The 13,077-nt window shown below is 36.1% G+C and overlaps 1 protein-coding gene across 1 annotated transcript in view; it reads right to left on the bottom strand.

Moving 5' to 3' along the window:
• The window catches only part of LOC131039421 (F-box protein At3g54460), a 65,192-nt gene extending 54,348 nt beyond the window's left edge, over positions 1-10,844 (bottom strand). The window contains exon 1 of the mRNA XM_057972180.2: positions 9,958-10,844. Within this exon, the coding sequence (XP_057828163.2) occupies positions 9,958-10,511 (554 nt within the window). The 5' untranslated portion in view covers positions 10,512-10,844. The remainder of the gene's footprint in view (positions 1-9,957) is intronic.
• Between the last annotated feature and the right edge of the window lie 2,233 nt (positions 10,845-13,077).

Raw genomic sequence — 13,077 nt, 5'->3', positions numbered from 1 at the left:
CCAAAAAAGAAGAAGATTTTGTATATTTGCATTCCAACTTGCAGCTCATGTCACTTAAGGAAGTCAACTACAAAAAACAAGGGGCGTCAAAGAATTGGGATGTAAGGGCATATTTGTTGCATGCCTTGCCATTGTCACTTGTTGAGGCTCCTACATTGGATGTATCTAGTGGGAGAGGCACTTTGGTTGCCAATGGGTCAAATGAACAAGTGATGACTTTGACGCTCTAAATGAAGAGCAAGATGAAGATTATTGATTGTATTTTGTATTGATTTGCCACATATGATATAACATTGAGTTATCAATTACCTTTATTACTATCAATTATGTTTTCAATTCTGTATATTTTTTGTTTGCAAATTATGGATTTTTTTTATATTTTTAATTGTGTGTATTTTGTGTGTTTGTACTCGTAACTCAGCCATATTTCTAAGGAAAAAATTGCACAGCATCAAACACAAACCCACCAAATCTCAGACCCAAAGACATAGATGGGATATGGAAGTATCCAAGTCTAGATGCTTTAGCATACACTATTAATGATTGTAGCATTATACCTACACAACAATAGCACAGAAAAATATGGCATGCAAGTTTAAAACAAGAAAAGCACAAAAAATTAAAAGATGCTAAACCCTAAACCACTACCACATTGAAAAAGGCTGTGAAAAGTTTTTTCAACTTTGACCAGTTTTTGGCAATTTGACTTGATTATAACCAGCATTGATAGGATTTTAAGATGAACTGGCTTGCTGGTTCTAACCAGCACAAGAAACTTGTTGTGTGTTGAGTGCCCATGGCTAACCATTGGCTTTTCCCAATAATTAATTCTATGTCCTTAACCATCATCACCACTTTCTTCTACTCAGCCTGCTTATGTGACGAAAGATGCAAGTTGAACATTATAAAATAACATCATTTACCTATGGATTGACCTAAGGTTAACCCAGGGTGCATCCAAGGGTGAAGTGAAGGGCAAACTGGACCAATCCTACTAAGCAGCAGTACTCATCTCTGTAGCACTAAAGCATTTCTGGGTGCTAGAATATAAATAGTAAATTCACCATCAACTTGCAGAAGCAAATTTCCTCACAACTAACCGAAGAAACTGCAATGCACTCTAATACGTATACTGCTTAGTCAAATCAATGAAACTATGAAGATAAATCTCCCCATATTATGTCTCTAATACCATGATGAAGAGCACTCTTCGAGCATCAAAGCACATGCCTTGCAGCCTTCCAATATGAGGGCCACAACTCTAACATGAACTAGCTCAAGGTATATACTGCATAGCATATGTCAGTCCCAGTATCAATTAGGTTCACCTATAATTGAAAAATTGGTACCAATGTGGTTGAGATTGTATGCATCCCAGCATTTAAAATAGCTTAAAGATCTCCAATATTTACCTCCCTTTCCCAAAGAAGGTAATTCCATCAACTTGCAAAACCTCCAATTCCAAGAATTAATGTAGCAGCCCCATATCCTTAATATTAAGCTCACTGGTTAACTCCTCCATGCACCTCCCTTGCCCAAGGAGGCAATAATATCAACCTTAGAAACCTCCAATTTAGAGAATTAATGTAGCAGTTCCACATCCTTAATATTAAATTCATTGGTATTATTCTAGCCCATCATTCCATTTTTTAGTCTTTGCAATGGCAAACAAAGGTGGATGTAATCTCTTTGCGGCCAATATAAAGACCAAACAGCATGGAATTCGGGCTAGAATGATACCAAAAAATAGCAATAGTAGTTTTGGCTTGCTCATTAACATTCTTCCACTCACAAGGACATCATAACTTGAACTACATCCCTCAACATTTCATTCCTCGACCACATATGAAGGGGCTTTGAACCCCAAGACTTGCAACTGTAACTACATCCACCAGTGTTTGCCAATATAAAGACCAAAAAACACTGAATAGCAGGCTAGAACAAAACCAAAAAATAGCAATACTATTTTTGGCTTGCTCATTAATATTCTTCTTCCACTCCATACTCTCTAAAGATGGTTGTGCTCCACATGTAGTACAAGATACAAGGAAGGCATATATGTTGCCACCCCCTATGTTCTTTGTGATGTAAAATAGGGTGTAGATGAATCTGGAACAAGCTACTCAAGTCATGGTTGTGATGGCTTAGCCCCATCCTAAAAATCAACTCTAGATTCAAAAAGACGTTGATCCAACCAAGATCAACTCTAGCCTCAAAAAAGGCTTTAGGGCCTTCTCTAAATGAAAATGAGGGATATTGTCATGTCATGCCTAAGGTTAGGGCTTTTCAAACGCAAATTGCAGCCTTAAATAACAATTACGCCTGGAGGTGGCAAATAAATAGGGCCAACTAGGGTAGGGGCCGACTAAAATTAAAAATGTTTTATTTTTAACATTTTTTAAAAGGGAGCCGACCTGCCTATGTGGAGCACCACCCTTGGAAAGAAAAAAATTAAATTAAATTAAATATTCTTAAACAAGGCCAACCCTCTTGAAAAGGTCAACTCATTTAGGGGAAGGGGTGTTCGGAAGCTATATATACAAGTTGTGTGGATCAAGGGAGAAGGATCCCATCTATGGCAGAAGCAGAGCAAATCAGCCAAAAAGCAGAAACGGCAAGATGGAATAAGAATCAGAAATCCCTATGTATCTATATATACAACCTGCACTTAACAAGGATGATCAAATCAGTAAGAGGAAGGTCGGACAAAGACAGAACATCGAAGGAGATCAGCATAAAGAACATCGATCTCTGATTCAGAATACATATATTGCTTCAGGCCACTGGCAGTCCCCAACAACAGTCCAACAATTTAATACCTTTGGTAAGCAGCATATTGGTATTTAATGGGTAACTCTTCACTTAATAATAAACCAAAAATAGATACCTAGCAATATATGTAATATGTAATCACTCTTTTAAGGGTGTATGCATAAGTATTATGATTATGCTTAGTGTTAAATATTATGCAGTCCAGGTGACATGACTATGAACTTACCATGAGATAATCTGCAGTAATGACTAGGCATCCATTGCATCTAGTGTATATATGTGATATGGATAAAATAGTATGCATAAGTCCTCACATACTGGATATAGGCAATAATGAAGAATTTCTAAATTTGGTGCAACCAATCATGAGAAGGTTAGTGAGGGAATACAAGGAGTGGAAACAGTTATGAGGTCCTCTTCTAAGCACACCAGCTCATGGTGATGACTAATAGTCCCATGAGGCCAAGCGGGTGCAAGGAGTGCTCCACTCCTTGGGCTTAGAAGAGAAAGATGTTCTAGACACCCTATTGTAGTCTTCCCCAATCCTTTACCATGGTTGACTATGGGATAAAGGAACCCCCATCTTAGTGAGGAGAATAAAGTGGCAAGAAAATATATATCTATATATATAATCAATCAAGTATAAGTTGGAGGGAATAAAATAGGGAAATATGGTTTATCGGCTCCCCCAAACTAAGTAGACCACCCCAAGGGATGGAACTAGTCATAGTTGGACATTACTGCCGCTTGTGAGCCGAGAGGCAAATAGATTATCCTTAGGGATGGAACTGGTCATAGTTGGGTGTTCCTGCCGCTTGTGGGGTAAGAAGCGAGCTGCCATGATTGGAAGTTATGTGATCTCGGGCTTAGTTGGGTTGGGCAATTTACCAGTGCCTTTCCAGTTTTCCTACCAAACCAAAGTATGATTAGTTATAGGATAGTTAGCTAGTTATAATGCTTGGAATTGTTAATTTTGGGCACAAATAGGTTAATCCCAATTTGGGGACATTACAGATATTTGTTGTGCTGCTGAAGAAAAATGTGCCCTAGTTGATCGGATTTGATCCAATGTAAATCAAATCCAATCTCAAGTAACGCTAATTTGTCAAACTCTCAATCTTCTCTCAAAATCCAAAAGTTGTACTATAAAAAATTAGATGCAAAATGAATAACGCCAAATTTATAAAGCTGATGCCATCTATCCCACTTTTTGAAAAATTCATTTTCCAATTTCTCCTACCTTGGGAATTGTGCTCAATTTGCAAGAACATTTTCAATTTAGTTTAGATCAGATCACTGACCAATGCAAGTGCAAAGTATTTGCAACAAATTCAGCAGATTTTTGCTGCCATGCTTCTAAAGATCTGTAATGTCCCTTTTCTGGAATACCTTGTAATTTGCCCTAATTTCACAAAATCCAAATGAAACAAGGAACATAACTCAGTTAGAGAGATAATTCTTACCTAATAAAAGAATGAGATAAGTCTGTCTAGGAAACCTGCTACCAAGTTAGGTAATAATGTAGACATAATACATATAACATAACCAACTCTGAGGTTATAGGACAAACACGCTTATAGCATATAAATCCAAATGATCTCATAGGCTCAACCATTACAAGGATAGAGATAGGATGTTCATGATGAGGTGCCCTAAATTTCTCTGGCCCTAGGCCCAAGAGTGGAAACCCTATCCCTCTTGGCCTCATGTGGTCCTTAACCACACTCATGAGGTGGCATACCTAACGAAGCTTGTACACCATTCCCCTCCATCATGTTATTCTTCTCTCCTCTTATGATTGAGAATTCCTCCAACAATTGATCACTATGAAAATAGTAGGGGAGCTGCAATAGGGTGTCTTTGACCCTTAACCCTACGCCAAAGGTTACAACCTTATCCTCCTTGACCTCATGTGGTCCTTAGCCAATGGTCCTCAACCATCATCATGACCTGACCTTGTGGTCCTTAACCATCTTTACGAGGCACCATACCTAAGTGAGGAGTCTTTCACCGTTCTCCCCTCCTTGCACTTCCTCTAATTCCCCAATAGTATCGAATATTGTAGGTATATTATATTATCAAGTGTATAGATTTAATTATGTATTCACTCTCAATCAATCTTTTAAGCATATAGGTATATTAATTAATGAATTCTGCGTACAGTCAGATATAAACATATACGCGTTTACATACCACAATGGTATAGATGCTATAGACAATCTTTGCCTTCATACCACAATGGTATAAATGCTATTGCACAATCATGAACATCATATTACAAAAATATTAATTTTTGGTTAGCAGCAGTGAATAATATTTATTATGCCAAGTATAGGGAAACTCGTACCAAACCCCTAGTATGATCAAACTGTTTGTGCATTCAGTTTATTATACGTCTGATCCCTTCCACTTTGTCTTCTTCTGATGATCGGTGGCAATTGCTTGGTTTGCTGGGCTGATCCTTTATATCTTCTGTTGGATGCTGGAGAGTTACGACCCTTTCCCGTGAGTGTAATGATTTGCAAGGAGGCGCCCCTTTACGCTGACCATGCCCTCTCATAACTAATCCTTTTGAGATGCCTCGTTTTTAATCCCTTGAACCATTTCTATTAATTATGTTTTGTTATGTTTTAGATGGGATCACTGCGATAAAGAAAGTGTGGGCGATATATAGTAGCAAGCACCACTTATTATGCATAACGATATACAGTTTTCTGTCGATGTGTGAGCATAAAGCCATGGTTAACGATAAAAGGAAATTGTGAAGTCTCGTATCCGATCTTGCTAGATCAGGTCGGGGCCATGACAAGATCCCAAATAACAAGCTTTGATACCATGTCAAAAATAATTACATAAAAAAGAAGGCAGATTTGTTGGCTAAGACATTAAATTCATGAACTCTGTTTACTAAGTAAATTATCTAGGCCCTAGGGTATTGGGCACAAGTTTGTACCTGTACCAATGGTTTTTCAGAAGCCCTAGTCTTGAAACCATTTTCAAATCCATGACCTTCTACAATTCTACCTAGATGATTGAACCATGTGGCATGTTGAAGGACTATGTCCAGACAGTTGCAAATTGAGATAAATTTAGTGTATCTTCATGATGCCTTATGGGGTTTTCTTAGGACATGTTATTTATAAGGAAGATATAAACGTGGAGATGACAAAGATGTTGTTATCAATTAGCTATTGCAAATGGCACCTTACTTGCCAACCCAGAGAAAGTAACATCAACAAACCTATTTATTTTTCCATCTACCAACTAATTCAGGCCAAAAAACTGCCCAACGACAGAGTGCAAGGCCTTGGGAATAGCATATGCTTACAGGATATCAGGCAATACATGTTAGCTATGTCATTCACAATTTTTACCTAATATCAATTACTCAAATAGTTAGTCCACAAGCATGTTCTTCAAGGTCATGTTTGTAGGTGGCTAACCTTGATTCAAGTATTTGATTTCACTACAGTGGTGAAATGAAGGAGAAATAATATGATTCTAGATCAGTCGTCATACATCAATAGAGGCAAGGTTTTTGATATGCCCTTTAAGAATGATTTGTCAGGCACAAAGTCATTCCATATTGAAGCCATTCAATAGAAATTAAGGAGATTACGATTTCGATATCAAGGCTTGAAATAACACATTACATTACTAGTCACAGAAAGCCACTTAGTGGTTCATGTAATCCTGTTTCAGCTCACCGCATCTCTTAAATGAACCTAGCCAAGATCTTACATGATGAGAGCCTCAGCATAAGCACAAGGGAATACTTTGTGAGTGCCATAAGGGCGTTGGCAAAGGACACTACAAACACTATAAACCTATGCATACATCAGAGCTTATTTTTCTTGAGCAGATAAACCCACGCATACACCAGATTGTAGCACACTATATAATTGCTACAACTGACTATCTCACATTAAGGGTTGAGATCAAACCAATGAAGGATTGCATTGCTGAAACAACGGTTCATTTTGCTACAGAATTTAACATTGTCACATCACAATTGCTTGCTTTATCATCCTCATTCAAACGGAACCACTAAGTCCTTTAAGAAGATTTTGGAGAGTGCTTTGATCAAGGTTTGTGATGTTAGGAACTCAGATTAGGATGAGCAAACTCCAACCATTCTTTCGGTATATAGGACCACTTATAAGCACCTAACTAAACAAAACCCATTTCAGCATATTTATGATCAAGGACTCAAAGATTCCAGACAAGTTTTTGGATTCTGAACTTACACATTGCAATTACTTCACAATTGGGTGATAATAATTCCCTGTACCCACTGATGTATGAGCTCATGCACTTGAATGAGAAGCCCTTTGAACCAAGGTGTACAGAAGGAATATTAGAAGCCCTGGCATGACATCCATATAAAGAAGAAGACCTTCACATTGTGCAATCAAGTGTTAATGTATCATTCCACATATAAAAAAGAACGTGGAAAGCTTCAAGTTTGATGGACCAAAAATTTTGTGCTGGACCAAATTCTCCCTGACTGGCACCATGAAGTTATTTTTAAAAAATAGGACACACTTACTGGGCATTTCAATGAGTGTTGGCTCAAGACATACTTTCACTACCAAGTCCCACATCTTTGGTAATGAAAAAGGCCTGTCCAGCCATGTTGTATGGATATAAGTGGTTGATTTCTTTTGCTTCAATAAGGTGTAGAATATTTTTTGGAAGCCATCCAGGCTAATTAGTGTTGAAAATTCAAGGAATTGCCCCATTACACCCAAAAATTGCATAATAGACTGCAGCCAAGGGGATGGTCAAACAGTGTTGTTACTCAAAAAGTGCATTTAGTGCACTGAAGTTGTGTGACAATCAAATGCAACTTACCTAAGGAACATGCAGAGACTCCTGTACCGACTTTTGGTGCAAAGGAGGTTTGATGTCACAAAATAAGAGTGAAAAAATGTCGCATGGGATAGATCCTAGAAAGATACTCTGTTGATAGGATGAGTAATACTCTGTTGATAGGATGAGTATTGCACAGGAAATTTGAGAAGTTGTACAGATTATCTAAAAAAATTTGTGGAATGTTGTAAGAAAAATGGATAGCTAGATTGTATGAATGAGAATAGAAAAACTGGTGTATAGATAATGCAAACTAAAGATAATTAGGCAATTTCAAGCATGTCTCTGAGGAATATGCGTGTAATGGTGGCTTCACATAAAGACCAAGGCAACTAATAGACATACTGAGTGCAATGACAGGATAGATGCTGATAAAATAATTAATTATTTTCTTTAATAAAATGTGCTTCCAGTGAGATTTGTCTTGAATTAATTAGCTGCAAGCCTTATTCTATTGGCCTATTGTTACTGTTAGTCTTAGTTTCTATTTTTCTCATCGAAGCTACTTACCATATCTCCATCCAAAGCAAATTCTGGCAAGAGCAGAATTCATGATAATAAAAATAACAAATATGAAAAGAAATGTAATGATATATCACATAGGTCATCTTATCCTAAAAATATAAAAAAATACGCACAATTAAGCTCAAGAATTTAATGAACAAATCATCATAGTACTCATCAAGAGCATCAAAATCAGCTAAGGTTAAATTAATTGTGCTTTTTTTTTAAAGTATTTTATTATGCTTTTTATTTTATTTTAAAATTTTCATATTTTTTCTGCTCTTAATATGTAATGTCCTGTTTTAAAATTTCTTATTTTCCCTAAAATAAATAACCCTTACTCACAATAATAATTGCATAGTTAATTATAGATATAAATTTATCCTACAAATTATAACTTTGATTATATAATTTGGATTTAAAGCTTATAATGTAGCTCTGAAAATATAAACTTATCCTTTAGTCTCTGCTGTAATTCTTCTTTCAAATTTGCAGCTGTCTCCCTTTGTACAAAGTCTTTGAAATGTTTCTAATTTCTGCCAAGTTAGGGGTTTTTGTCCACCAACTTGACGAGAGAAATTAAGGATTCTCATTTCTCAATTTCAGTCCTAGGGAGGTTTGGTCCTTAGGCTGTTAGAATATTGATTCAAAATTATTCAAACAATGATATCCTTTTCCTTTGCTTGGTCTTCTTTAAATACCTTTTTCCCTCATGAATCACAACTATTTGCATGTGTCTTCTTAATTATGATTTCCCATTATTATTTTACTTATGTCTAAATTCTTCTATTTTATTTTAACTCTTCTTCATATGTCTTTGTATATAAGATTTCTTGGGCTAAATCTTATTTTACTTTCAAGGTGGGGATATTACATACAATGACCGTCCTCCCTGGACCAGTGCTGTATTTAATTATGTTTTTTATATGATGGTCAAATAGACGATGATTAAAGAACCCGAAAGATGTAGAGACTACACGAACTATACTGGTATGAATGAGAGGCCTCAAATGCAGTACCAGGCAATATAGACTTATATGTCTGTGCTATACACTCTTACTCACTCAAAATCAGCCTTGATTTTTTGGATTAAAAAGGTTATCATTGCATCAAACTTAACGAATCCCAAAGAAGACTCTTTGGGTGGGCACTCTCTAAGTAGTTAGATATTATGTTAATGGGTGATAATCAAACATTTTTATATCGGTATAGAGTAAAATGTTTCTTTAATGAATTTAAATACCATCCTCATTTTTCACTTTTATGACGTAGAAATAAAACTTTTGTTTCTTTTTCCCGAATGGAGTAAGTCAATGTTGGACTAACTTCTCTACGGCCTGAGTTGACTTCCAAATTTAAAGCTTTATTGCGCTAAACCAAAAATATAAATGAGATAAATTATCGATAGAACAAAGACAACGAGATATTTAATTTATAAATTAGCAAATTTGTTTCTTTCTACATATTTTACTTTTTTATAACCTAGCAAATTTGTTTCTTTCTACATATTTTACTTTTTTATAACCTCGGTCCTCCATCATCTCAATTTTGCAAGCAACCGTGGCTACTATGGTTGCCATTACAAGCGGCAATGAAAAAACTAACATGCGAGCAATTTATATTTTTCGCAAATAAAAATTGGGGAAGCAATGTGGTTGTTACTTCAAAAGAAATGTGAAATAATCTAGGGCACAGGTGTGAAACAAGGTGGTTCTCTGTTTAAATGACCAAGTCCATAGTAGTGAACCAAAAAAAGAGGACAAAAGTTAGGGCATTCCGCAAAAAGGCAGCACAATTGAAGATGGCTACCTCAAATGGCTGAGTACGGCGGCAGGTGTGGACCCGGGCCTCCAGAACTGAGGATCCGACCACAATGCGAGCGGCAGATAAACATCGAAAAGCACGACTGCCCTGAATTCCCCGTCCCTGGGATTCGAAACCCCGACCACCAAACCCTTGACCTGTACGAGCCTCTTGCTCACCAGTGCCTGCAGCTCATGCAATATGCTCCTGCTCCCCTTCACCAACCCCGATCTCCTCCTCTTCATCCCTGAACATTTATTCTTCTTACCATTACCATCAACACACACCACAGTCTCCGTGACGCCTCCAGGCTTAGGGCTTTCGCCTTCCTGACGGATCGCGTCATCCGAAGATGCAGTTAGAAGAAGCGTCACCCCGGCCTCTGTGCGAAGGCAAAGATCAGCGCCCTCCCCGTCGAAGAAGCATTCGGAGCCCGTAAAATCGCGACATGAAACGTTAACTGCAAGACTCGCATGGAGGAAGCCGCAGAGCTTGTACTGCTGCTCCCTCTTCTGCGTCGCGACTGGTGACAGGCGCTTGCGTCCGCGCTGTCTCCGCATGGCGCACTATACTACCTAGTTTTGGATGTTGACGCCCTGTTTGTTTCCGCTTTTGACGTCGTCTCCCTCTTTCCGACGCCCTCACTCCTCTCTCGCCCTCGTAAGCAGAAATTTGTAGAAAATGGATGCCCTTTTCTCGATTCCGGGCGACACCTGTACAATCACCGAGCTCTGTTTTCCTCCATTCTTTCGTTTTCCATCGCTCATCCTTCCTCGCCTCTGCCCTTCGGAATACATGCGGATTTTTTATTTTTATTTTTATTTCTATAAATATTAAAAACAAAGGCAAACTCCTGTTTTCACTCCGCTGCGTTTTAGGCTCTAATCAAATGTCTGGCTACAAAACTTGGGGCGAAATCTGTCTTATCTCAACTGGAGTTATATTAGGTATAGTCAGTCAAAGGCTAAGGTTAAGGAGTTAGTTAGTAGTTAGTTCCGTTGTGCGGGAAGTCGGAACGATAGCGATTTCTCATAGATTTTAGTTCACCTCGGAATTTGGGAAGATTTGGGTTGCACTCTAACCAGGTGGACGTAAAACTAGGTATATAATATATAACACTAAAAAATTGAATTGTAAAACATGGTACAAGCATAACTGAATATTGTTTTAAAAACAATTCAAATCTTGTAAAATATGGTACATACTATTGTATATATTAAAATAGTTATTACACTAAAAAATTGAACTTTAAATTTCAAATTTTAAAATAAGCTAAAAAGTCAAAACTTTAAACATTTATTATATAAATTTAAATCTAACTTAAGTAAATTTAAATTTTCTATTTTAAAAAGTTTTACAAGATTTGAATTGTTTTTAAAACAATATTCAGTTATGCTTTTACTATTTATGAAAAGTCATAAATACATCACACCACCATTGAATTTATCTCATTTTCACAATGTCTTCATGATTAATGAATAATATATATACTTCAAAAAAACAAATGTTCCAAAAAGAATAGAATATAAAAGTAATTATTACAAAAGTCTAAACTTGTATTGTTAATCTAAAAAGTTGATTGTTGAATAAACTCAATTAGCAATTAAATTTTAATCTTTGCAGTGAAATATCATGACAATCATAATGTATACGCACTCTTTTTTAATGATCCTGGGAATTATGTTTGGAGGAGAAGAACCAAAACCTAGTTTCTTTTAAACATTATAAATGAACCTTCTTTGGCTTGCTCAAAACATTTGCATATTTAATCAAAGTGTATTTTAGGGGATTTGAAACAAAATTATTGAAGATACTTCTTGTTCTTTTGATTACCTAGAAATGTCACACCTCTAAATTCATGGGAATCTAGGAGCGATGATAAGATTAGTGTCAAAGCTAGCTAAGAATATTTTTTGCTAAAGGTGGATAGCACTCTCACTATTGTGTATGGTTCATAGTTTGCTAGATGAACACACATTGGATTCTACTTTGTATATGCTTATAATGATATTAAATGAAAACTATCCCTTTGGATTTGGATGTTTTGAACCTTCCAATAATTGAACAGACTCTCGTGAGAACATGTAACATAAAATTAAGTGGTGTATGGAGGTGGTGCATTAAGAATAGGTCAAAATACTACAAGAAAGCTCTTTAAAAATTATATTATTAATCATCACAATGATAAAAGTAAGGAGTTGAATGAAGAAATGGTCAAAATACTGAAGAAACCTCTAAATTTGTGTGGGAGAAATTGAGTTACAAAGGCATCTTCTAAAACTAAACTAGTTATTTCCACAAAATAAGGTAAGGATTTGGGATTTTGCTTAATCTTATAACTTCTCCACTTAAACTTTCTTATAAGAAAACAAAGGGATTATAGATTTTCGATGGAATTGTCCACAGTAAAATCCTATATAAGTATAGAGTACATTGCCAAAATCTTACTAAATGAAATAGTATAGCTTTGTGATCTAGAATGAACTTGACTACACTTTATCATTCTCGCCTTTGATTTTGTCTTGCCATATGAACATATATACTTATGAAAATTTCTCATAACTAGTTTTTTCTTAGAACTTGTGGCATTTGGAGCCAAAATGGGTTTTAGTATACAAGTTTATTAAGTTTGACAATATCACATGCAATGTTTGTCTTTACAAGTTTGATAAATATGAACAGATATGATAACTAATAATTTATTACCACCTTTTTCATAAGATTTTTTTGGATAAATGGCTCGGTAATGATTAATAATCATGTTATTTCTACAAAACCTACCTAGTGTGCCACTACGAAGAACAAGGTGAGTGTAGAGCTCTAACAAAGTTGAATGATCTCTTGCCCTTGATGCTTCCTAGAGCTTTGCTTTCATTGCAAAGAGCTCAAATTAGTGTTCTTTGTCGTGCTTGGATCTCTTCAACCTCTTCATTTTCTCTTATGTCCAGTTTTTGTTTTCAATTTGTTTCTTGGTTGATCTGTCTCTTTGGTTGTATTATATATACTAGTTTTGAATTAATTGTAATTATTTTTGAAAAGTTTAAATTTTACATATAATATCATGCTCCAAGCATCTAGCTCTCATCCCCATGAGCTTCAAACCTGAGATTTTTTATTTTTTTATTG

This window comes from Cryptomeria japonica, chromosome 10 (assembly GCF_030272615.1).
Source record: "Cryptomeria japonica chromosome 10, Sugi_1.0, whole genome shotgun sequence".
Lineage (NCBI taxonomy): Eukaryota > Viridiplantae > Streptophyta > Pinopsida > Cupressales > Cupressaceae > Cryptomeria > Cryptomeria japonica.
The sequence above is the reverse complement of the archived record's forward strand: the minus strand, read 5'-3'. Positions and strand labels throughout refer to the sequence as shown.